The following is a 25,454-nucleotide window of genomic DNA, read 5'->3' as shown; positions in this document are numbered from 1 at the left end:
AGCGGCAAAGTGAGACACTCCAGCTGTGGGTCAGGAGAAATGATCAGGTGGGATGAAGCACTGTGCCTTCCCACCATATATGATGCAAGGCCAAGGCTCATATCAAGCCCATTCTTCCCTAGGGTTTTTCACCACCCTAGAGGACTTCCTCCACGATGTGCCCTTGGCCACCAGATCACTCTCCTTCCAGGTATGGGCCCTGTCAACTCACGCCCCTACCACTGCTCTCATCTACAGAAGAATGAGCTTGAGCAGTTAATATGGACATTATTTCCATAGTGTATCTCTTACGAGGCCGCTCAGCTGTAGGGAAGCCCCAGTTCACCAGCAAGACGGCAGCAGATGAAATTCACCATGACAGCCGTGTCAATGAGTATCTTTACATCCTGTCCGAGGATGTTGCCTTGGATCTAGGCGCGTAGGGTGAAGTGCGACCCATTGCTGCCAACTATTCTACTTGTACTGAGTTTAGAGCAGCCTAGTTGGCCCCTTCGTCATTCTCAAATGCTGAGTCGACATCTGCAATTGGTTCGGGCCCGGGTTCCTTGGGTTGGTACATGACGATATGGATGTGGAGGTCTTTCTTGCAACCATGACCCAACGTGAACCGTTTGTTGCACTGGAAGCAAAGACCATGTCCCCGCTGATGAAGGAACTCGTCTTCCGTGAGGTTGAGGCAGCATGCAGTTAGAGGCCAATCCCTTCTAGCACCTGGGTTGCCCACTGCGGCTGGCGAAGCCCGTGGCTTTGCATCTCCGTGGGGTTGAAAAGGTCGACTGGCTCGTCAGCCCCCTGATCTCGTAACTCGGTGAGGGTCCACTCTGCTTCCAAGGCATAGGCAATCAACTTGTCAGTGGTCCTCGGTTGAAGGCAGTTTAGGTCGGTACATAGGGGGGGCCGGAGTGCAGTGCGGAAGGCATGCATTGCGGTGTCTTTGGTGAGAGTGGGCAGATAGCCCACAAGTTCCATGAAGGAGCCAAGCAGCGTGTCCACTGTGCCCGTCTATTGCAGCTGAATGAGTCAGCCCCATCTTAGAAACCAGCTGTTACTCATTCTTCAAACTATAACTGATACTCCTTGCTGATCATAAGCGTCTACAGCATTCACAGAAAGACGTGAGAGGGAGAGACAAGAGGGAGAGAGAGAAGTTCATTGGGTAGAAGGGGGGAGTGGGAATGATAAGGAGGTAGCAAAGGATTACCGACAAACGGTTGTTGCTTGGCAGGGATGAGGATGTTGACCTCCGAGCTGGAGGTGGAGAGTCACACCCAGAGCGAAGTAGGGGAGAGGGTAACAAGGAAACTCACAATGATCTTCTTCTCGTCCTTCTCCCAGGAGAGAGTGCTTAAATAAAAGCAGAAATGGGCTGGGCCTATCTTTCAAAAAAAAGAAATGGGCTGGGCCTGAGCTCCTGGATCGGGCCGCTGTCAGGGTTTCTTCCGAACATAAACGCGCTTACGAATCATATCATAGGCCAAAACATATAGAGGATGAGTTTGCTCCTTTTGATCTGCAAGCCCAAAATATCAGCAAACAGGTCCTTTCATCACACTCATGATGCGGCTTTGGCTTCGATGACTAACCTTAGTCTTTCCTGGGCCAGGGCTTTTTATACGTACCATGTTGTTAACTGTGGATGCTCTGGTGCAGAATGCTCTGGTGCAGATACTCATCATCAAGGACCACACAATGTCAAAAACTGCATGGTGCAGAATGAATGAAGTTCCTGTTAGCAGATGGTGCTATGATTTGAGACAATGTGAAGTTCGAGAATCACTCAAAGTGTGGCTCTGATACCATATCCTTCTTTAGATGACCCTGGGTACACCTGTCTAAACCCTAGGCACTAGAGAAAAACTTTAAAAGAACCTCTCATTTCATTACACTTGCAATCGCAATATTTGTATCGGGTTAGTATGGATCCTATAGGAGTCAGATTTGATAAAGGAATGATTACAATAAGATGACTTAAGAAAAATAAAATAAAAAGAGAACATATTTATAAGGAAGAAAATCTACTCAGAGAGTTATTAGACATGCATTGAGATGACACATTTATCCAAAATGATTTTATTATGCAATTGGTATCCAAAAATTGATTAAATGATATCAAACCCCACAATTCCTAAGTTCGCAACAGCAAATTATTTGTTCTAATATCTAACCCTCTTAAATGGGATTTGTGTAGCTTTGATTAAATCTTTGAAAATGTATATCCGAAACAGATGTCTGGGAGGATTTTTCTGTATGTATATATATATCTTGATTTTCCAGGATTTGATCTGTTTCAGACATAATGGTTTTCTTTTGCAGGCAACTAGCCCAGAACTTACGTTCTATAGCACGTCAGATGCTATGAAAGGTTCAGTATTTTTCTCAACAAAGTTGCTTCATGCACAGTTTGACTCATTTTTCAGGTCATTGTCTCCCATTGTGCTCCCATTTTGCGATATTAATATGTTATGATGTTAATTGGTTGTTGTGACAGCCTGAGTATATCCTTTATGGAGTTTCTACTTTTCTATGCAAGGTTGAAATTTATGCAATTAGATCATCTGCAGCGCTGCTTGTTTAACATCGAAAGAGTATTACTGGAAAGATGCTCCTACAAGTAGTATCTAACAATGATTTCATAGAATTTTAATTTTCTAATAAACTTAATGAATCCTCTCAAAAGGTTTGGGCAAGGTGAACCAGTTATGGCCACCTATATTATCTTCATTCTGTTGAGATTCCCAAACTTTCAATGAGCAAATGTTATATCATACAAGGTCAGGAAATGTTTGAGATAAATCTTCAAAAGGCGAGTAGGAGAGTTAACAGAGAGAACAAATGTGGTTGAAGATCTTAGAACTCTAGTCTTCCCCTGGTACTAGAGGATCTACTGCCACCAAATGGTCTCAGTGCCTCCGATTTTCCCATATAATCAACTGTTTCTTGAATGGCTGAGCTGCCTTATTAATAGCCACTTCTGCCACACTGATTAATTATTTGAACAGTTACATGCTTCCCTATTTGAACAAGGTCACGTTGACCACCGACTTCAGGTGGTCTTCCCTGTTTTCATTCAGAAAAAAAAATTGAACTGCTACATGCTCCTTTAGCATGCACATGCCTCATGCCTTCCTTTTCTTTGTCCCTCATGAGGAGCTTGGTAGCTCCTTATCACATTCATAATTATATTAGAATTTCCCCTTTTTAATTGAAAGCACAAATATATGCTACAGTGTCTGAGTCTCACAGAAGACAAGAACAATGCATAACCTTCTGTGCCTGTAAAATTTGACTGCAGATGGGAACATAAAGGTGTATTTATTTTAACTTTTAAAATAATTGAATGTCAGAAACTCATAGGTTGCAATATTAAGGAAATATGAACTTTCACAAACGCCAAGGTTTTGTGTGTTGGACAATTAGGTCGCAACTGTCCACCATTTTCAGGCAGTATTAACCTTTGTAACCTATTCAGGCTGTGCTGGTCCTTTGCCACTTGCAGGCAGCACTGCTGTACGTAGCTGCTTCAAGCCGTGCAAGTCCTCTTCCATTTTCAGGCAGCCCCCCTATTTAGTGACCTCAAGCCATCCTAGTCTTAACACTCTCAAAGTTGGGAACATCATTTCCTGCGCCAAAGTTTGCCAGCAGCACATTGCCCTGGTTGCCACCTTCAGGTTATGCCAGTGTGGCACTGAGGCAATGGGACCATCATCTGCATGTAATCTACCCTATGCGGCTATTGTCCAGAGGCATTCTGACTTATGTAGACATCATCTGAAGCCTGCCAATCCATGCTGCAATTGTCCATGGTTAATCTTCCAATGATGCACTGTCCCATGCTGCTGGAATCAGTAACAATCACTACGTAATATCATTGCTACTGGTTACGAGCAGCGACCACTGCTGACTTATGCCATTATAGGGTAATGGTAACCCAGGGGCTTTGTGGGCCTGATCCTTGAGGACCGGAACTAGCCCCCTTTGTTTTGGGTCAAATTTTTATCTCTCTCGCATTTTCTATGTATCAAGCTTGGGCTGTATGATATATATGCACCAGCTTGATGGGGGATCTTAAGGATATGTGTGGGCAGATTTGTAAGTATGCTTAGGATCTTAAGGGACTTGCGATGGTGGCTTGGGATAAGGTATGTCGTCCCACCAGATTTGGAGATCTGGGGGTTCTGCACAAGCAGAGTATGAATATGGCGTTATTATCCAAATGGGTGGAGAGAATTATGAATCCACTGGATGATCTTGTCGTCAAATTACTGCGAGACATCTATGGCAGGGGACTGAATTAGGAAAGAAATACAAATCCGTATCATGGGGCGTTGCCATTCTGGCAATGGCTTAGACGGATCTTTCCACGAGTACAAGGATTCTTTTCTGCCAAATTAGGCGATGGGTTTTCACCCCTTCATTGGGTGTTCACCGCTTATATATTTCAAAAAGGAAAAAAAAGATTTGTAAGTATGCTCCTCAGGGTCTGTACATGCATCTATTAGGAATTAGTTTCTGCTCTGCATCAAATATATAATTTTTTTAAAAACATTGTCCAAACAAATCTGATTGGGGGGGGGTTCACCGATTCATTATGTGTTCACCCCTTTTATATTTCAAAAAAAATATATTTTTAAGTATGCTCGTCAGGGTCTGTACTTGCATCTATTACGAATCTAGTTTCTGCTCTGCATCAAATATATAATTTTTTTTGAAATTATCCAAACAAATCTATAATATGTCATAAAATTAAATCCAATATGATAAAATCTTGATGTATGTGCCAAGTAGAAAGGGGTTAATTTTTTGGAATATCGATCTCTGGTTATCATGTGTGCCATCAGGTCATGATTTTCCAAACAAATGAAAAAATCTTGATGTATGTGACAAGTAAAATGTTTCAACAATTGTCCATTATATTTCGTTGTAGACACTTCATATTTTTTGTTTATATGTTTTTATTGGTATCCTGCATAATATTGAACTGTGTTTCATTTTCCAGGGTTTGTATAATGGAACAGTCTATGGAACTTTTAGGAGATGTCTCTGGACTGACCCTCGAGAGTAACGGGATCAGGGTCTTGGAACCTTTCGATATCAGGGTGAAGTTCTCTAACAGCTCAAAGAAAACTAAGCTTCATGCATCGACTTCTGGTGTATATTTGAATCTTCCATTAGGAACACTTAAGCTGTTCTTGAGTATTCATGATGATATTTTGGAATTTCTAAGGATGACCACAAATAAATTTACAGTCGTCTGCTCACAATTTGACAAAGTAGGGCATATTCAAGGTAAGAAAGATTAGCCTTTCATTTATTTTATCATCTTTTTGGATTACTTTTTTCATATCCTTCTATTATAACCTCATCAAAATGTGATCCAACTTTCAGCAGCTTTTCCGAGCGAGCAAACATATGCATTCTGGAGACCACGTGCGCCGCCTGGTTTTGCAGTTCTTGGAGACTGCTTGACACCTCTGTATGCTCAAATCAAAAAGCTTTTAACCATTAAAAATCTCTTTTTAATTTTTTTTTGTTTCTCTTTTCCAAATTTTCTTGCCTAAATGCATCTAAATGACTTCTTTGCTTTTAGAAATGAGCCACCCTCAAAAGGGATCATTGCTGTCAATGTCAGTTTGGCAAAAGTGAAAAGACCAGTATCATTTCGACTCATTTGGCCTCGTCCAGAAATGGACAATATCCAGGAAGACAGAGGAAACATTGTCTCTGGAGGGTCCAGCTTACAGAACCCAATAGAGGTAACAGAAAATGGTTATTCTCTTTGGTTCCCAGTTGCACCGGTGGGTTATGTTGCTGTTGGATGCGTGATGTCAAGAGGAACTGTAGAACCATCAATCTCATCGGCTCTTTGCATCTCATCTGCGTTTGTCTCAAGTTGTCCCCTTAAGGATTGCATTTCTCTGCAGCTCTACGAACCGTGAGTTTCTGTTTATTTTTTAGAATTTACTAATACTCCTTCACAATTGACATACAATTGTTCATAATCTTTCTTATTAGGTACTCAGAAGTTCTATCTTTGTGGAGAGTGGACAATTCTTTTGGTTCCGTCTTACCAGCTGATCCTAATAGCACGATTTCGAGGGAGAAAGGATACGACCTTCGTCGCTTATGTTTTGGATACCCCGAGTTGATATCCAAGACATCAGTGGCTTCTGACATGGAATCTAACTTTGTATTGCCTGAACAAACAACTGAAATGGAAAAGGATTCTCTGCAAACATCTGGTGGGTTTTTCAACCATGTTTCCAACTTTAGATTGCTTTGGTGGAACCAAGGCATAGCTCCTATTAAGAAGATCTCAATCTGGCGTCCAGTTGTGCCTGAAGGCATGGCCTTTTTTGGTGATATTGCAATTTCTGGGTAAGTGAGATATTAGTATTGCTTGTCTTTTCTTATGATTCTTATAATAAAGTCTTATTCTTATAGAATTCAACATTTTTTTATGATAACATCAGCTATGAGCCCCCAAACGTTTGTATGGTTGCTCATGACATTGGAGACTGCACTTTGCTCAAGCCTGCTTGTGGTGTTCAAAATATTGGTCGCATCAGAAAGGATAAAGGACCTACATCTGTGTCTTTTTGGTTGCCGCAAGCTCCTCCCGGCTTTGTCTCATTGGGTTGCATTGTATCAAAGGGCAAGCCAAAACAGGAGGATATAAGTGCTTACCGGTGTCTACGCACTGACTTGGTAGCTGCAGGCACATTCACTGAAGAAAGCATCTGGGATTCATCAGATATAGATACGATGGTAGAAACACTCAGTTTATGGGGTGTTGACAATGAAGCACGCACATTTTTTGCCAGAAAAGGATTGAAAGGGCCTCCAAAAAGACTTGCTTTTAAGTTTCTTGGCCTAAGCACATCTGATAGCAGAGATGACGCCAAGATTGACTTTGAAATCAAAACATTTTCCGTTGCTGTTTACGATGATTATGCAGGTTTGGTAAGAGTCTCATAACGACTTCCGTTCAAAAAATAAGGTTCCTTGTGCTAATATCACTCTTTTTGAAACATTAAAAGAGACAATCACCGTTGGTGACCCTCCTGGAAGTGCTAATATCACTTTTGCATTAAATATCATTTTTAATCACAAACTATCTATTTTCATTTTTAATCAGTATTGGTTACCTTTTCTTTGATAGTGCAGATGGTTCCTTTATGCAATGTCTTTTTGAGCGATGTTGAGTTTAATCTCTGTCAAACAATTGGTGTTATTAATTCTTCATCAAAATTTTCCTTGGAAGCAAGATCTTACAATGATAAGATTGATTCATGGGAGCCCCTGATTGAGCCTGTCTATGGAGTGGTGAGGTGAGAAAATTTTAAATGATGTTGTAATGAATATTTTTTATTTTCTGTATTATATTGATGCCTTTCGTTTTGGAACCAAGCAAGTGAGGAAGTTCTTTAGTGGCCCATTGCACTGCTTAATGGGACTGGAGTTGCACTCTGAGACTGCTTTATCCCATTGCCAGTTACCTGTCATATGATCTTTTAGGTCATCTTTATCAGACATTTTTCTCCGAGGTTGATTCAGTTCAAATCCCTAAGTCAACTGAGGAAGCTCTTCATAGCAGCAAGTGGAGTCAAGCTATAGATAAGGAAATGAGAGCATTGAAGAAAAATGACATTTGGGATCTAGTAACATAGCCCCCAGGCAAGAAAGCCGTCGGATGTGAATGAGTCTATACTCCCAAGTATCGAGCAGATGGAGAACTGGAAGGCCTTAAGGCTCAGATGGTAGACAAGGGTTTTCCAAAGTCATTGGCATCGATTATTTTGAAACGCTTGCTCCAATGGCCAAGTTGGATACTGTATGGATACTTCTTGCCTTAGCTGGTCACATGGACTGGAATATCTAACAATATGACGTGAACAATGCCTTTCTGCATGGTGAACTGGAAGAAGCAAAAATGACCATATCTCCTGGATGCAAAATGCCCATAAGGCACATATGACTTGTAAATTGAAGAAGGCTGATACGAGTCTTCCTCGGACCTACATGGAGAAAAGGAAGAAAAGAAGAAGTTAACAGGGGCCACATCATACAATGTGTCAAGTCCTAATAGTGGAGGTCCAAGCCTATAAATAAGGGGCCAATAAGTCATCGGGAGGCATTCTTGAAGTCGTTGGTGTCAACACCAGGCTGAGCGGGAGATCCTCCTACTCAGAAGGAGACGGGAGCGATCTGCCTCGTCGCCTCTATCTTCTCTCTTCTCTTCCAACCATTCTCAATCTCTTTCTCCCTCTCTCCTGGGATTGGAGCTCGTTGTATACGGATCTACTCTTTCCCTGGATTCTCGAGTATTACCAAATTGGTAACCTAACTTTTCTTGATATTGAATTTCGGATTTCAATTGATATCTCTGCAAATTCGATATTATTCAGAGGGACTATATCAAAGGCCATCTATGGTCTAAAGCAGTCTCCACTCGATCGGTGGAACTTACATAATAATTCCTCTCCTCTACTTCTCTTTCTTCGCTCTGGCCAGAAGTGAATTTGCCAGCCCCTCGTCTGTCTGACCATTGCATTGGGGTGGGCCTAGGTGGGTTAGTTCCCCAACAGCTTCGTGTTCTATCCCCACTGTTCCACTCCTCCCTCCATGTATGAGAAATTGAGTCCTATGGGGGGAAATCTGAGTTCTCCCTGCTACAATTGTGTCCCCAGTGGAGACCATTGAGAGCCCTATGCATTGATATTGTCGTTTTACAGGACTCCCAGTGCAGGCAAGAGGTTCCAGACATAGGACTCCCAGGGTGGGCTGTTCAGACACGCAGGAGACCTGGAACATGTAGATGATAGGGTTCAAATACGTGTAAGTACCCCAGCTAGCCACAACCACAAATACCAAGAAATACCAGACTTATCCACAATAACAATGTTCGAACAAACACTGAGATCCCTTCTCCAAAGTGATAGAAGTTCGAAGAAATAGGGGGAAATGTATAGACAAACAGTAGAACTGAAATGAAATAGGAAGGGCTGGCTGGATCGGTGCAGCGCTTCTCCTTCGAGCTGGAGTATCTCCCGCTCCCGCCGCAGCATCAGTTACTTGGAATATTCTTCGTGTCCTCTATCAGTTGACTGCTTCATTATTTAAAGAACGCTACCAGCGTTAGTTGTGTATGGCATGTGCGGCGTCGCCATCACATGTGGAGTCTCTCGTCGACCTGCTCCTCTTCATCCTCTGATAGGTTCGCATAGAGGCCCTATCAGTAGAAGAGCCAAGGCATACTCCCACTGATAAAGGAAACTAGTCCTTAGAAACCACTTCATAATCTAGGAATGATTTCAGGTCTGAGATTCTCATAAGTGAGGACAATGCCATCCAACTACACCACGAGGGGAATATACTCAGATGACACCCAGTGATAGAAAAAGAAAAGATAAGTTCAGCAACGGAGGGAGGAGCACCATGGGGCCAAAGGCCGGCATGGAAAGCAGCAGCAATTCAGGGTTTTAGACATCACCATGAAAGATGGAGGCAGCGAGATGGGAGGAGCCCACTGCCCTGGGCCCATCAAGGACATCACCATGTAGGATGGCGGCAGAGGGATGGAAGGAGCCCCCCTATCGGGAGCCAAGAAGGATCGTGCGAAAAATGCATTAAAGGGCTCAAAATACATAGGTCTTGTATTCTTTATTTATAAGGAAGATAACCCTTGGCCATAAACATTTAGGCCCCGAAAAATGGCTAACCTGCCTCTTCCAACACAAGGTGATGTGGAAAGAACCTCTGGGGCTATGTAATGTAGAAATATCTAGTGTATCTATTTTGAAGGATGATAGGATCTAGGGGTAATTTAGTCATGTTAGCCCACAAGGGCATTCTAGTCATTTGCTGTTATGTATTTCCCTTTAAATAGGGATGCCCTCCCTTTAGGAGGGCAGCCAAGAAAGAAGAAGTTAGAATGAAGTAGTGTCTTGTCTCCCCCTCTCCAAGTCCAGGTCTGGTCTTGCCTCTCCCCTCTACGATCTCCGTTCTCGAGATCGTCTCTACCTCACCGCATCTTCAGGCGGCTCGTCCCCGGCCGATCCCTACCCCCCTCAGCTCGGCCTTTCCCCGACCCTTCCCATTTCACCCCTCTACCCCGGGAATCTCCAACCTCGCCTCGTCCTCTTCCTTCCCGATACAGACCTAGATCAAGGACCGTATCAAAGGCTGAGTGAAGAAATTGACCAAGAAGGTTGGTGCAGGATCAAAAGTGAGATGTTGACTGGAAAGAATGCAAAATGGCGTTCTCAAGAAGCATCGGGTTACACGTCCACTCAAACTATTTACCCAAGAAGAATAGGACGAACAAGAAAGAGGGTGCACCCAATGGGCCAACTAGGATCACTTGGATTAATTGAGCAGAATACAGTTTCGTTGTTCATGATTTCATCGGGATGATGTCTTTTCAGCATTTCATGGCAGTGATCCACCGTCTTTCAAATGTTATGAGTATCTGATATTGGTCCCTGATATCCATGGAAAAAAAAACAAAATCAATATAGAACTTTTTCTGGAAAATAGAGCTTTCACCGATCAAATCACAATGTACTATCATGATGGAGATAGAAGCTATTACATTGAAAATGAGAGAGTAAGATAGGAAATGGAGAAGATTTGAGATAAAGGTTGACATAGGCTCCCTCTGGATGTTGGGGAACCCCGACTTCAGCCCTCAGTCCTAGGACAACTGTCCTGCAGCCTTTCTAATAACTATATCTTGACCCCCAATGTCAATTCCCCCTATTTATTTAGACTTTGCCCCTGCGCTCATGGTCTTCAAGTACGCGTTTAAGGGTGTTTCCCATGCACCCAAAGCATGTCATCTTGTCGAAAATGTCGTGGAACTTATCTTACAGTGCCAATGCAGTGGACCAAGTAGGAACGTAGGAACTTAGATCGTTTAATAAGGCTTGAGAAGTCCAGGTCACATGGTGGAGTCTATATGAAGGTAAAGCCTCAGAGGAATCTGAATCAGTCATTAGCCTACAGTGTACTGGGTTTCCCCTATAGGTGGAAGTCAATTTCAACAATGGGAGTGATGGTAAGGTCCGCCATTATAAAACTAATTAAGAAGAATTAAGTCACACATTTCTCTCACTTATGCCATAAGTGTGAAGACTATACAGGAAAATTTGGACTATAGATAGGGAACTCTGACCAACAGAAAGGCTACTGTTTGAGAAAGTGAAAAGTACTCAATCCTTCCCCTGTGCCATCATCCTAACGATCCAGCCTGGAATGTTCTCCTTCCCTGGGTAGGTGTTGATCTGGTCTTGCTCTCTCCCGATCCGTCTACTTCGCCTTCCATACTCATCTCTTTTCACCAAACACCATGGTCTTAGCAGCTGAACTAGATTTTTTAAGATTTCTGATGTAGTTTACCAAATTTTAGTACTTAGAAGTGAAGAAACCTAGAGTTGAAAGAGGTGCGACCTCATAAGTTTGATTTAGGGTTCATTACATGGTCATTATAGTGGGGAGGAGAAAGAGTCCAAAATAGGTACATGTTATGGGCTATTACATAAAGTTAGAAAAGAGAAAAATAAATAAATCCATTTAACACTCCCCCTCAAGACCCATTCCCAACTTGCCACACAACTCTTTAAAGCGCAGTGCAGATAGGCCTTTGGTGAAGATATCAGCTCGTTGATGAGCCATTCAATATAATGTCATTTGTACACAAGAAGAAGTGTGACTCCCCCGACAGGGAATGACAATAGAAAAGGGTATGATCACCATTACACTGAGAATAGCCGAATAATTTCATGGAGTGTGTAAAGCGACCAAACCAAGCCCGAGGAGATTGCTTCAAGCCATAGAGCGCCGTCTTGAGACGGCATATCAAAGGGGACGCCGAAGAAGGAGCCGCATAGGTTGGGGGAAAGGATATATAAACCTCCTCATGGAGATCACCAGGAAGGAAGGCATTATTGTCATCAAATTGCTGGCTCATCATGTTTCCGCCCCTTGTCCGACCATACTCCGATATCATGGGTTGGCAACGAGACGACCAGGAGACCCACTTATATCAAGATGGACAAGTCGTGGCTACACGACGTGGGCTTCAAAGAAGAGGTGAAAGATAAGTGGTTATCGCAACCCCAACTACAATCTGAAGCGGAAACATTACACGCCCAATTGCAGGCGCTCAGGCGCCACTTGGTGGAGTTTCGGAAGCGAGTGCACGGGCAGAGAAAGATGACCAGAAACGAGGCCCTGAGCAAAATCAAATGTTTGGACGACTTAGAGGACACACAAGCCCTAGAAGAACAGGAAACACTTGAGCGAAGGAAGTGGAGGGGGGTGGTAGCTGCAGAAGACAAGAAGCTTTAGATGGACTGGAGACAAAGATCCAGGCAGCTGTGGCTACAGGGGGGAGATGCGAATACGAGATTTTTCCACCCAGCCTCAGACGGGAGACATCGGACAAACAGTATATGAGAGTGATCGTGGGAGGCCAAGAGCACGTTGGAGCGCAACTGATGGGAAAGGTAGTTGCAGACCATTTTCGAGCCTTCTATAAGAAGGGCCAACGCAATACATGGATGTGGTGTGGTAGGGGGGCTCGACTACTGGAACCCTCACGCAAACTGGAACTAATTCGTCCCTTCTTGGAGGAAGACTCAAGGAGGCAATAAAAGGTCTTAACGGTGAAGGAGCGCCAGGTCCTGTATTGCATGCCAGTCTTCTTCTATAACTCTGGGAGCTGGTAGGTCAAGATGTGATGGCCACACTTGAGGAATTCCGACAAGGTCTTGGCTAACAGACTGAGAGGGGTGATCTGGGAACTCGTAGGACCCTCCCAGTCTGCGTTTTTCCCAGGGCGTCAGATGGTCGACAGCTGCGTTGCAGCAGGCGAGATTTTAGCGGCTTGGAAAAGACACAAAACCAAAGGCTCCATGTGGAAGGTAGATTTTGCCAAGGCATATGACACACTTGACTGGGTTTTCCTTTGGGCAAGCATGAAAAAGAGGGGTTTTCCTAACGAATGGATCACATGGATGAAAAGATGCATCACAAAACATTCCTTCTCAGTGTTGGTGAAAGGGAGACCAGAGGGCGGACATATACAACCGCAAAGGGGAGTGAGGCAAGGATGCACACTCGCAGCCCTACTGTTCATACTAGCGGTATACGCATTAGCCACATGCACCAAACTGGCCTGCACATAGTCTCTTGAGGGGTTACCAAACGCAGAGCCACCTTGAGGGAATTACGCTACTGCAATACGCAGACAATACCATTTTATTTATTGAAGGCTCAGTGGAAGAGGCAAAAAATTTGTCCACATTACTCGATTTGTTTGCAGACTTCTCGGGCCAACGTCTAAATCGGGACAAATCAGCATTTGTGAGCTATAATCTTTCCCAAGTGGAAGTGACACAATGCGCTGAGGCATTGGACACATCGATTGGCAGCCTTCCTATGAGATATTTGGGACTGCCATTGACCTGAGGGCGGATAACTTAGGCGGACTGGCAGCCGGTGATAGATAAGGTCGAGCGACGGCTGGAAGGATGGCAAGCTAAAGTGCTCTTCAGAGGTGGCCGGTTGGTGCTCTTGAGGTCAGTACTATCAGCTATTCCCATCTTCCATCTTTCAGTGTACAAGCTGCCAGCCGGGATTAGTCAGAGACTGGAGGGCTTGATGAGACGCTTTTTCTGGAGAGGACCTGGAAATGACCAGAGCCGAGGTCTAGCACTGGTTGCATGGGATACCATCTGCAAACTCTTCAAGCTTGGAGGACTGGGTGTGCTCCACATCCAAAGCATGAATACGGCCCTATTAACGAAATGGGTAACAAGGATTATGCAACCATGCGAGGACTAATCCCATGTACGTGATTCCATCAAATTTTTGTTGAGGAACACAGTGAAGGATAGTGGACTAAGGAGCAGCAGGGGGGATGTAATGAGGAAGGTGTAAGAGGAACAAGGAAATCAAAGGATTCGACAAGTGGATAAGGAGGGGAAGAGGATGGGGAAGGGCTAGCAGAGTAGAAGGGAATAGACTCATCAAAGGTGACGTCTTTACTCACAATGAAGCGATGAGTAGACGGATGATAGAATTTGTAACCCTTTTGATGAGAAGAGTAACAAAAAAGACACAACGGAGAGCTTTAGCATCAAGCTTATCTCGAGAAGGGTGATGGTTGGCGACATAGAAAATGCACCCAACAATGCAAGGAATAAGATTAGTTTTTGTAGAAGCGGAAGCCTTTGACTGGTCGAAAAACCACAATTCTTCTCATTGCTTACGTTTGATATATACAGAGACCAAAACAGGAAAATACAATGCAGCTCTTAATGGGAAGATAGAGAGATAGCAACGGGAAGTATGGCAACGGCCATATTTCCTCAAATTATGGACCTACATGAGTGTCACATGCAGTCCCTCGTTAACAGTTATCAAGGAAACCAAGGGATAGGCCTGATCTGATGTAGGGCATCAGGGGAAGAATGTGGGAAGGGACACGGGAGGGAAGGCAGTTGATGAGATGGACTGTGGTGACAGAAGCTTCACCCTAGAAATATTTGGGCATGTTCATGTTAAGTAGAAGTAAGGATCGCCCGTCCCGATACCGGGGTATCGGATTACAGTATCTGGACGGATGCTGTACCTTTTTTACGGTATCCGTTTTTTCCGATATCCGGATATCGAATGACAATATCGGATATTGGTTTCTACAATACCGATATCCCATATCGAGATCCGACTCGATGTCGTCATCCGCGTCCGTCTCTCAGGAAGGATGACGATATCGGATGTCGAAGTTGGATATCGGATTTCGATATCCAATATAGAAAGGTTGTAAAGTAAATACAATTCGTCATAGCGTCATCGTGACATAGTTTGGAGAGAAATTCCGTGGGCGAGCAGGTAAACGGAGATCTTCTGAATAATTTTTTAGCTCATTTAATAAATACAGCTCAAATATTTCATTTTCTTCCATATGGGATTATAGGATTTGGAGTTTAACATTAAACTCCGAATCCTATTATCCCAAATGAAAGAAAGCGAAAATTCTGACATGTATTTATTATATGAGCCATTAATATAGTTAATATATATATATGTATTAAACATAAGTTGAATTTATTATTAATTCGTTAAGTATATATCCTACCTCGTTTAATATATACAACTCGAAATTCTTGTTTTCTTCGATATGGAACAATAGGATTAGGAGTTTAATATTGAAGTGCGAATCCTATTATCTCATATGGAAGAAAACAAGAATTTCGAGTTGTATATATTAGACGAGATAACAATATACTAAAAACATTTGTCGATGTTAATGTAAATCATCAGAAATCATGATAATTTTTATTTTTCCTCTTGATATCAGATATCCATATCCGGATACCGATTCCGATATCCCGATATCGAAATCCGATATCCATCTCGTCCTTACCCATTTGATATCCATCCCCGATGTCCGTTTTCACCCGCCAGACGAAACCTTCTGATATCCGATATCAGACACCGTCCTGAGTTTTTCCGGATATCGGATATTGAATGTCCGATACTGTATATCAGACGGATATCGGACGGACATTCCCTAAGTAGAAGAAACTGGGTGGTATGAAAGATGTCATGTAACCTGCATTCAGCAATACCGTACTGTTGAGGAGGGACATGATCTTTCGTAGACAATGTCCTGAGAGTTGGAGGTGGAAATGGTGGAGTTAATATAATCATGTGCATTATCGGAGCGGAAGCGTTTTAGGGACGTACTAAACTGAATTGGATCAGGGCATGAAATGAAATGATAGTTTGACAAAGGTCTGATTTTTTTAGGAGATAAGCCCATGTGAAGCGCGTGGAATTATCAACAAATATCGCCAACCATCACGCATCCAACGTGCTAGGAACAGGGGCAGGACCCCATGGATCACTATGAATGAGAGAGAAAGGAGAAGATGAACGTCATAGAGGAGACGACAAAGATTGGCATGCGTCATAGAGGAGAGAGCAACCCCAACAACAGGGACTGAAGGAGAGCGATGGAGTATGTAGAGACCACCTCATTCCTCAGCAAGTGTAGTCATCTACACCAACACATTATCACGATAGAAACAGGTATTAGGTGTGAAGGGTAAATCTTGGCCCAAGTCTTGTACAAGGTTACGAAGTGAAAGGAGGCTAATGGTAAGACATGGAAAATGACGGACATGGGTGAGAATAAGGTGGAGGAGAATTGGACGCACCCCACGCCGGTGATAGTGAGGAGGTCAATAGACGCGGTACTAACTTTAGGAGAACTAGGAGAGGGGATGTAGGTGAGGAGATGCTGAGACTTAGGGGTCAGATGGGCAGTGGCACTTGAGCGGAAAAGACAAAATTTTTACCTCCATGAACCAGCAAAGTAGAGCCCACCACATTAGACTGAAGTAAATGGCAGAGTTGGTCATTATTGTCATGCCTGGGTTGAATTCCAATATATGATGATGCATTAGTAGCTGTTGGTTGGAGTCCCCGTGGAATAAGACGAAGAGGCTTAACATGAGAGGCAGGAGATGCCAGAATGGTCACCAAGTGGTTGTAGTGAGCATTCTTCCGTTCCAGCTTGTAGCAAGTCTCCTTGGAATGACTGTGTTTCTTGCAATAGTTGCTGAAGAGAGAAGGATCTTCATTAGTCCCTTCACCTGGAGGCGCTGACTTCAAGACCGTGGGTTCCATGTGAGGGTGTCTCACTACAGCAGAGGGTATATGAGATGGCCCTTCCCAGACAGGTGGAGGGCGTGAGTTCCGAAACTGTTGGAGAGCCATCACAGCTGCGCGTTTGGGGTAGATTTTTTAAGATGTGACTCCTCAGTTTGAACAATTTGAAGGGCCTGCTTATAGGTCAGAACTTGTTCTCAATGGATGAGCTGACCCCACAAAGACTCGTACTCAGGATTCAATCCCATAAGAAATTTGAACACCCGAAGTTGAAGGATGTACCTAAGATGAACCGAGTGGGGGTTTGGAGGCATGTAGTGATCCAATTCGGCCCACAGAGAAGTCAATTCAATGTGATATTCCTGAACAGATCGTGGACCTTGGACCAAATTGGTAGAGCGAGTCATAAGATAATAGATAATGGCCAAGTTGTTTCTCTTCGAGTGAGATTCTTGAGCAGCATCCCATATCTCCTTGGCGGATTTGAGAGTTAAGAATTAAGTAGCAAAAGATGGGCTGATACTGTCAAGGAGAGAACGGTGAATAATACCCTTGGCATCAAGCTAATGATCATAATGGGAAGCAATGGGACGTAGTGGCTCTTCCACAAGATGCTTCATAAGCTTACCTTTCAAGGTGATTTGAACATACTAACGCCATTGAAGAAGATTCAATCCTGTAAAACAAAATTCAGGAGATATGTGAGGCAGAGGGTAGTGCCAATGACTCAATTCTGGTGTTGAGAGAGTAGGCGGCGCCAGCAGCAGATTGGCAGTAGATGTAGTGTAGTCTTCAGTAGCCATGAGATAAGCAGCAGCCCAAAGATCAACTGCAAGATCTGACGGCGAAACGACGAGGTCGATGCCGTCAGAGCCAGAGCAAGCAGAGGCGGAGCTGGTTCAAACGCATGTGAATTGAAATGGGCGTCGGCGGAGATGGCGTGAGCCGAAGCGGAGCTGAGGCGGAGCCTGAGCGAGCTGATAGGAGATCAAATCTGGAGGAAAAATCCTAGATGTGGCTATGATACCATGAAGAAACGTAGAATTGAAAGAGGCTCAACCCCATAAGTTTGATTTAGGGTTCATTACATGGTACTTATAGAGGGAGGAGAGAGAGTCCAAAATGGGCCCATGTTAGTGGGCTATTACATAGAGAAAGAAAAGAGAAAAAGAAAGAAACCCATTCAACAAGAAGAAGTCACCTTGTTCATAAATGAAAACTCAGGTCGTTAATTTTCTGTGAATCATAATTTTCCTAAATTTTCTGTTTAATTTACTTGCAATTATAGCCAGATTCTTTTACAGACTAATTTTAATCCATTAATCTTCCATCGAATAGATTTTTGAAATTTTATGAAAAGGAGAAATGACAAACTGTATAATAAAAATTCAGGTATGATGATGATCGACAAGGGTCTGATGGCAGTCCGCAGCTGCGGCTTGCTACTACCGGGGATCTGAACGTCATTGTATCAATTTCAAATATGAACATGATTCTTCAGGCTTACTCAAGCTGGAACAGCTTAAACAATTCTGAAGTTTCAAGTAAAAATGTGGTTAGTCAACTTTTTTACACGTGCATGTGACCCTATCCAAATTTCAAAGTAAAAATAAATTGTTTTATTTTGATTGATTTCAGGAGACTTCAACACAGAAAGGGAGATCCATCGTTGATATTTATTGTCGAAGAAGTTATTCCATTATCCCTCTTAACAAACTTGGTCAAGATGTATTCATAAAATACACGGAGGATCAAACATCTTCTAGTGTGATAAGGATGCCATCTGGTGACAATAAACTTGTTAGTGTGCCAGTGTCAAAGACACTCATGGACCCTCACATGCAAGAAAAGTACATTGAACATTCACGTTCTACGGTATCGGTCATCGTGGTAGACGCAGAGGTTCAGAGAAAATGCTGACTTTTTTTCTAGAATATCATGTTATTTAAGTGTATCCTTTTAATCACATGAAACATAAAATATCTTCTTTGAAGTGAACAACAATATCCGCCCATGAACATACAAACAGTTAAGATATATTCCATTAAATGTATAAATTAACCTAATGATTTTTAGTTGTGAATTATTGTCAGCGTATTTTCTGCTATTATAATGTATACAATATTTGGAGCCTGCACTAATCATTTTTTTGAAGCCAGCGTCTCAAATGTTTTAAATAAACATTTGAGGACCTATTAGCATTTATTTTTGTTATCAAATGTCCGGAAGCTTGTGGCTTTCCCTAGGATTTCAAAAACTTCAGGTTGCGGAAACGGAAAGAGCTTTACTTCCACAGTAAAGAAAAATAAAAGAAATTGTGTCTTAGTAATTAGATTGGCTTCAATACCACTCTTGAGTACAAGGATCTTTCAATGGATACTGATATATTAAATCCTCTTAAATGATTGAGAAAACGTTCATGAAGGCTAGCAGAGTTACATGAGATTTAAACACTCAACCTCAGGCCAAAAAAGGATTTTTTTTTTCAGCTCGTAGAGAAGACAGAAAATGAGTGGCATGTGATATGTTCCTGCCCCAGAACATAGAGGGAAAAAGGAAGGAGACAGCCTTGGGTTGGTGCCCAAGGAGAATGAGGATGAAGAGGGAGTGGAGGACTGAGCATCGCCAAGAGGGTCGAGAGCCAACGGAGTGGACGTCACCGGTGAGATTGGTGCTATCAAGGGAAAGGGTCACTCTAACTTCATGTCCTGCCCTCCAACACAGAGGGAAACATCTTTAAAAGGAACTGCAGAGACGAAGAGGGTCCTAGTGGGCGTACGAGAGGGGATATAATATAAAGGCCTGTGGACTCTCCTTGCCTGGCTGATGCTTATAAGAACCTTCATTTATCAAAGACAATCAAGATTCTCCACTTCTCCTCGAGGATACCAAAAGTGGAAGATTCCCCACACCAGCTAAATCTGCCTCCCCCAAGTGGAGGATCATCCTTATTCCGTACTCTTCTAATTAATTATATTGTTTACTCATGTGGCTGCCCACATGGTCATTGCTGATTTATCGCTTTTGGATCTTGCTGGTAACCGTATCACGCCCCAATGCCAATTTGCTCCAGCGCAGATTCGTCTCTGAGGTGTAGGGCGTCCTTGATAGGATCTTAGAGGGTAGTTTCGTCATGTTAGCCAACATGTGCATTTCAGTCATTTAGTTATTGCTGTATTTCCTTTAAATAGGGATGCCCTCCCTTTAGAAGGGCAGCCAAGAGGAAGAAAAAGTGTTCTTCTCTCCCCTCTCCACGTCTAGGTCTGGCCTCCCTCTCTCCCTCTACGATCCCCATCCCTTGTGATCGTCTCTTCCTCACCGCGTCTTCAGGTGGCTCGTCCCCGGTCAATCCCTGGCCCATCCGTTTGACCCTTCCTCAGGTCATTCCCGTTTCTCCTCTCTACCCGGGGAACTTCTATCTCGCCTCGTCCTCTACCCACCTTCCGATACGAGCCTAGATCCAGGTTAGTATCAGTCCTGTAGTCACCCTGACCATTATGGCTCCCGCACAATAGAGACAGGGAGAGATGGATGATGAGGCATTTACTTGTCTGTGGTGGCAGGGTAGGAAGCCAACTTCACTAGTGTTTCTGTGTGGTGAAACCTTTGTCTTGGCTCCTATAGCCCACAATCATCAGAGTGAGGGCTTCTGGGCCGGTAAAAGTTCAAATTGGGGTGTTCTGGAGGAAGAGGACATAAGACTGGTGTGGAGAACTGAGTGATTTCCAGTGACCTGTTCAATTTTTTCAGCTGCTAACTGATAGATACATTGATGCAGGTCTCTACATTGGAATAAAATTCTTCAAGAAAGAAAGAAATGTAGACCAATTGATTGTATCCTGCACCGCTCAGGCCTCCACTACCTCTCTTTTTAGAGAAGGGCAGGCTGCTCGAAGGCTGCTCGCAGAAAATCGTGGTGAGAGGACTTCTTCTGGATAGATCTGCCATTCACAATTTTCAGAAAGGTTAGTCAGACAAGGCAAAACATCAGTGTTAAAAGCAACAGCTTTGTGATGGTTGGATATGTGGAAAATCGGGTGGATAGAAGTAGAAGAGGTTAAGTCCCTTTTATAAGCAACCGGACTAATTTTCTGGATGATTTTATAAGGACCAAAATATTTAGGGGCAAGTTTTTCAGAATGTCGTTTAGCTAAAAATTTGCATCCTGTAGGATCTGATCTTCAAATAAACATAATCGCCTTCGTCGAACTCAATATCAGTACGACTTTGATTGGCTGTCTAGGTCATATATCATTGAGCCTTGGCTTGTTGCAATTTAAGTCGATCAAGAATTTCATCTCGAGTTTGCATCAGTTAGTCTCGTGAGTCAAAGGGAGAAGTTGGGGATCCGTAACAAATGAAAGAGAGAGGATCTCTTCCGTACACTGCTTGGAATGGAGTCATGATGGCTGAGGTGTGATGGGAACTGTTATAGTTAAATTTGGCCCATAGTAACGGGGTGACCCACTGTTTAGGACACCTTGAATGAAGATAACACTCAATACTGCGATTAGTGACTTCGGTTTGGCCATCACATTCTGGGTGGTATGAGGAGCCGAGCTTGAGCAAAGTTCCCTGAAGTTTATGCAGCGGTTGCCAAAAGTTACTATTAAAAGTTGATCCGCTGTTTGATCCCATGGAGGCGAACAATGTCTTTGACAAATATTTTGGCAATGCTTTGACTAGTGAAAAGGTGCTTGATTGCAGAGAAGTGTGCATATTTACTCGGTCTGTCAACTACCACCATGATTGAATCATGATCTTATGGCTTAGGCAGCCCTTCAATAAAATCCATAGAAAGATCTTCCCAAATCTGATCTGGAATAGGTAGTGGTTGAAGCAACCCTGATGGATTAAGTATAGATACCTAGTGTTGCTGAAAAATCTGACAATGAGCACAAACTTCTTGATATCAGTCTTCATGCCTTGCCAATAAGCATGTAAAGAGATGTGTTTATATGTCTTCAGGAAGCCCCCGAGCCCACCAATTTTGGAATTGTGAAAGTTGTGCAAAATAACATTGACATATGGAGACCCTGTGGGTATCACCAATTGGTTTTTTTTAATGATAGATTTAGCTGATAGGAGTAATGACAATGATGCTTCGGTCTCGACTTGATGTCTTTGATGATAGAAGATGTCTTGAGGTTCGGTCACAGCTCACATTCTAAAGCTTGGCGATCCAACAAGTGTTGATCCTGGGGGGTAGTTTCGTCATGTTATCCCACAGGGGCATTTCAGTCATTTAGCTATCATTGTATTTCCTTTAAATAGGGATGCCCTCCCTTTAGGAGGGCAGGCAAGAAGTAGATTGAAGTAAGGTCTTCTTGTCTCCCCTCTGCTCGTCTAGGTCTGGTCTCCCTCTCTCCCTCAACGATCCCCGGTCCTCGTGATCGTCTCTACCTCACTGCATCTTCAGGCGGCTCCTCCTTGGCAGATCCCTACCCCCTTTGCTCAGCCTCCTCTCAGATCCTTCCCGTTTCACCTCTCCTACCTCGGGAATCTCTACCTCGCCTCGTCCTCTACCCCCCCTTCCGATACGAACCTAGATCCAGGTTCGTATCAGTGTGTAGCTGATAAACTGTTACAAAAAATTCCATCTGTGGTGAAACTAAAATCCCAGTAATTTTGATATCCACTTGTGATACTGAGGAGCACATATTTTTGAACATTCAGATATTTGAGGCTGAGTTGGTCGGTATGAATGAAGAATTTCTGGAAAATCAAGTAATGCCTTCATTTCATAACTGATAATACAACTGCCATCAATTCTCTTTTATACACTAATGTATTTCTGGCTGATGGAGAGAGCACTTTGCTGTAATATGCTGTTGGAAGCAAATCATGTAAAAGGACTGCAGCTATTCCGTAGTTAGATGCCTCAGTTTCCATATGAAAGGCTGAGGAAAATTTTGGAAGCTTTAAGAGTGGACATCAGTGCTTGCTTCATTTTCTCAAAAACAGTGTCAGCTTCAGAATTCCAAGAAAAAGAGTTTTTTTTATGTAAATATGTTAATGGTTGAGCTTTCATGGCATATCGAGCTACAAAATGCCAATAGTAGTTAGCCAGGCCTGGAAATCCCCGTAATAGTTTTGTTACAAGAAATTCCATTTTTATGCTGCATCATGAGGGATTTTGCCTTCAAGGAGGTGCACACTCCAGTTGTAACTCAATCCAAGTTAGACTTGGGAAAGAACGGAGATTGGTGTGTATTATGTTTGAGTACTAAATGCCATCCATGAGGACCAAAATAGTATCTAGTATGAAACCTTTCAGACTGAATTATTTTAACGCTGCTTACATTTAAGAAAAAAATATTAAATAAGGTTAGACTTGAGGGATTTTGCCTTCAAGGAGGTGCACACTCCAGTTGTAACTCAATCCAAGTTAGACTTGGGAAAGAACGGAGATTGGTGTGTATTATGTTTGAGTACTAAATGCCATCCATGAGGACCAAAATAGTATCTAGTATGAAACCTTTCAGACTGAATTATTTTAACGCTGCTTACATTTAAGAAAAAAATATTAAATAAGGTTAGACTTGAGGGATTTTGCCTTCAAGGAGGTGCACACTCCAGTTGTAACTCAATCCAAGGTAGACTTGGGAAAGAACGGAGATTGGTGTGTATTAGCTTTGAGTACTAAATGCCATCCATGAGGACCAAAATAGTATCTAGTATGAAACCTTTCATACTGACTTATTTTAACGCTGCTTATATTTAAGAAAGAAATATTAGAATCGAGATGAGAACTCTTAGTATATGTATTTTGGATTATTTCAAGAAATATATATTTATGTATTTTGGATGCTCACCTATAAGAAGATGCTCTCTTCATAATTCAGTAGAGGTGATGAAATGTTTAATTCTTTATAAAAATTAATTGTCTTTGCTTCAAAATATGTACATTATCATAATTCAAAATCATTTTTAAATTGGTCAATAATTAAATTTTTTATGATCTTTTATGTGCAGCTTTCTCCCTGTGAAGGGCCAATTTCTGGGTTATATGCTGTCTCTGTCCGCACAATTCACAAAGATCATCATGATTCATCAGTCCAGAGATCATGGCTCAGAACTCGAGGTGCCGCTTCAGCATGTATTTCATCCCCCCTGGATATAGTGCAGTGGAATGAGGCCTTCATTTTTAAAGTTGATGATATTGTAAGTTCTTATTGTCTCCTTCTTTATGAAGATAAATTCCAATATGTATCTGGTATTTGGCATGACTAAATACAGGCTGCAAGTGTGTAAAAAGGGTTACCAAGATAAAGCATTCTAGTTTCTTTGTTACTTCTTGTGAAACAAATAAAACCCATTCCAGCTAGTCATCTTTCTATCAATTTCCCACAAGGGAGTTCTCTTCTCGCATTCAATTTTTTTACTCAATATATGCATCCATTGAAATGCTGCTGATTCTGTATCTTGGAAACAGGAACAATGCAATGTGGAGTTTTCTGTAATTGACATAGGCAAAGGTATCGTACGTACAAATTTGTTTACTGAAGTGATATTCTAATTTCATGGCATTTTCTCAATAAAATCATTCATCTATCTCAGACAAACCTGTCGGGTCACTCTCTGTCCCTCTTAAAGAGATAGCACTTAAAGTGTGTCATAGTTCAAGCTTGAGCTGGTCTGACAAAATTCTTCACTGGGAAGAATTCTCTCAAGAGCCAAAGGTATGCTTTTGCACCATTATTATCTTCGTAACAGATATGAGTTATCATATTTCAAAATCCTGATATGAGCATGTTACAGGTCTCCCACTTAGGTGCCAAATCAACAAAAGGGAGGATAAGATTTTGTGTTCTTGTCCAAGAAAAATCAGGAAAATTAGACAGGAGAAAGGAAAATAGAAAAGATCGCAACAGCTTATTGCAGATCAGCCCTACCAGATGTGGACCATGGACGACAATGAGACTGAATTATGCTGCACCTTCAGCATGTTGGAGATTAGGGAATGATGTTATTGCAAGTGAGGTAACTGTCTTGAATGGAAACACGTATGTGAAGATACGATCCCTTGTCTGTGTCACCAATAAGACGGATTTTGACATTGAAATCTGCCTAAAGTCAAAGGCCACAGCCCAGGATGCAACTTTGGCCACAGAAGTTGAGAAAGATCGGGATTCCACTCAAGCTTCTCCACTACAAGTTGATGATATATTTGAAACACAAAAGTTCAAAACATCTATTGGTTGGGTTCCCGACTCCTCTCTGGTACCAAACTTGGATCAACTTATAAACATCGTCAAAGAAGATAGTTCTCCGGTAAAATAGCAGGCATATTTTAATTCTTTCTTCCTATAATAATTCATTGCTGTGTTTCAGTCTCGATACTTGCCTCAATCTCGATCTACTGATTACCAGATAGGAGATGTTTGAAATAGATAACATGAACTCCTTTATATGGCTTTTTTTAGATTTCTAAGAACTTCACTAATTTGTAGCTCATAGGTCTGCATGTGTCGATTTAAGTCGATCCTTTGAGAGAGAGAGAGAGAATAGAGAAGAACAGAAGAGATGGAATAGCAAAAACAAGGGCTAACATTCATTCAATAAGTCGATTACATTTATAGGGCCGCTTCTAACGGCTAGTTGTAACGGCTAGTTTGGCTAGCCGTTACTTACCCAATCTGTCATTTAAACAGATCTGGTAATGGGTTTGTGGGCCCGATACAATTACAACTATTGGGCCTGTTAGCAACAGGTTTTACATATTTATTTAGCCCATATATTCAACAGCATGGATTATCTCTTTGTTCATGTCA

General features: G+C 42.4%; 1 protein-coding gene across 2 annotated transcripts in view; it reads left to right on the top strand.

Annotated features, from left to right (window-relative positions):
* Positions 1 to 25,454, top strand: part of LOC144708387 (pleckstrin homology (PH) domain-containing protein) — an 87,841-nt gene that overhangs the window by 52,127 nt on the left and 10,260 nt on the right. Inside the window, exons 34-46 of one of the 2 annotated variants that reach the window (XM_078581667.1) lie at positions 2,314 to 2,417; positions 4,997 to 5,286; positions 5,389 to 5,473; positions 5,588 to 5,932; positions 6,013 to 6,375; positions 6,471 to 6,960; positions 7,165 to 7,328; positions 18,073 to 18,235; positions 18,319 to 18,582; positions 23,656 to 23,844; positions 24,116 to 24,158; positions 24,241 to 24,362; positions 24,442 to 24,954. In XM_078581667.1, coding sequence (XP_078437793.1) covers positions 2,314 to 2,417; positions 4,997 to 5,286; positions 5,389 to 5,473; positions 5,588 to 5,932; positions 6,013 to 6,375; positions 6,471 to 6,960; positions 7,165 to 7,328; positions 18,073 to 18,235; positions 18,319 to 18,582; positions 23,656 to 23,844; positions 24,116 to 24,158; positions 24,241 to 24,362; positions 24,442 to 24,954 — 3,135 coding nt within the window. Of the gene's footprint in view, positions 1 to 2,313; positions 2,418 to 4,996; positions 5,287 to 5,385; positions 5,474 to 5,587; positions 5,933 to 6,012; positions 6,376 to 6,470; positions 6,961 to 7,164; positions 7,329 to 18,072; positions 18,236 to 18,318; positions 18,583 to 23,655; positions 23,845 to 24,115; positions 24,159 to 24,240; positions 24,363 to 24,441; positions 24,955 to 25,454 lie in introns of both variants that reach the window. The other variant, XM_078581666.1, reaches the window with a different exon arrangement.

This window comes from Wolffia australiana, chromosome 10 (assembly GCF_029677425.1).
Source record: "Wolffia australiana isolate 7733 chromosome 10, ASM2967742v1".
Taxonomy (NCBI): domain Eukaryota; kingdom Viridiplantae; phylum Streptophyta; class Magnoliopsida; order Alismatales; family Araceae; genus Wolffia; species Wolffia australiana.
The sequence above is the reverse complement of the archived record's forward strand: the minus strand, read 5'-3'. Positions and strand labels throughout refer to the sequence as shown.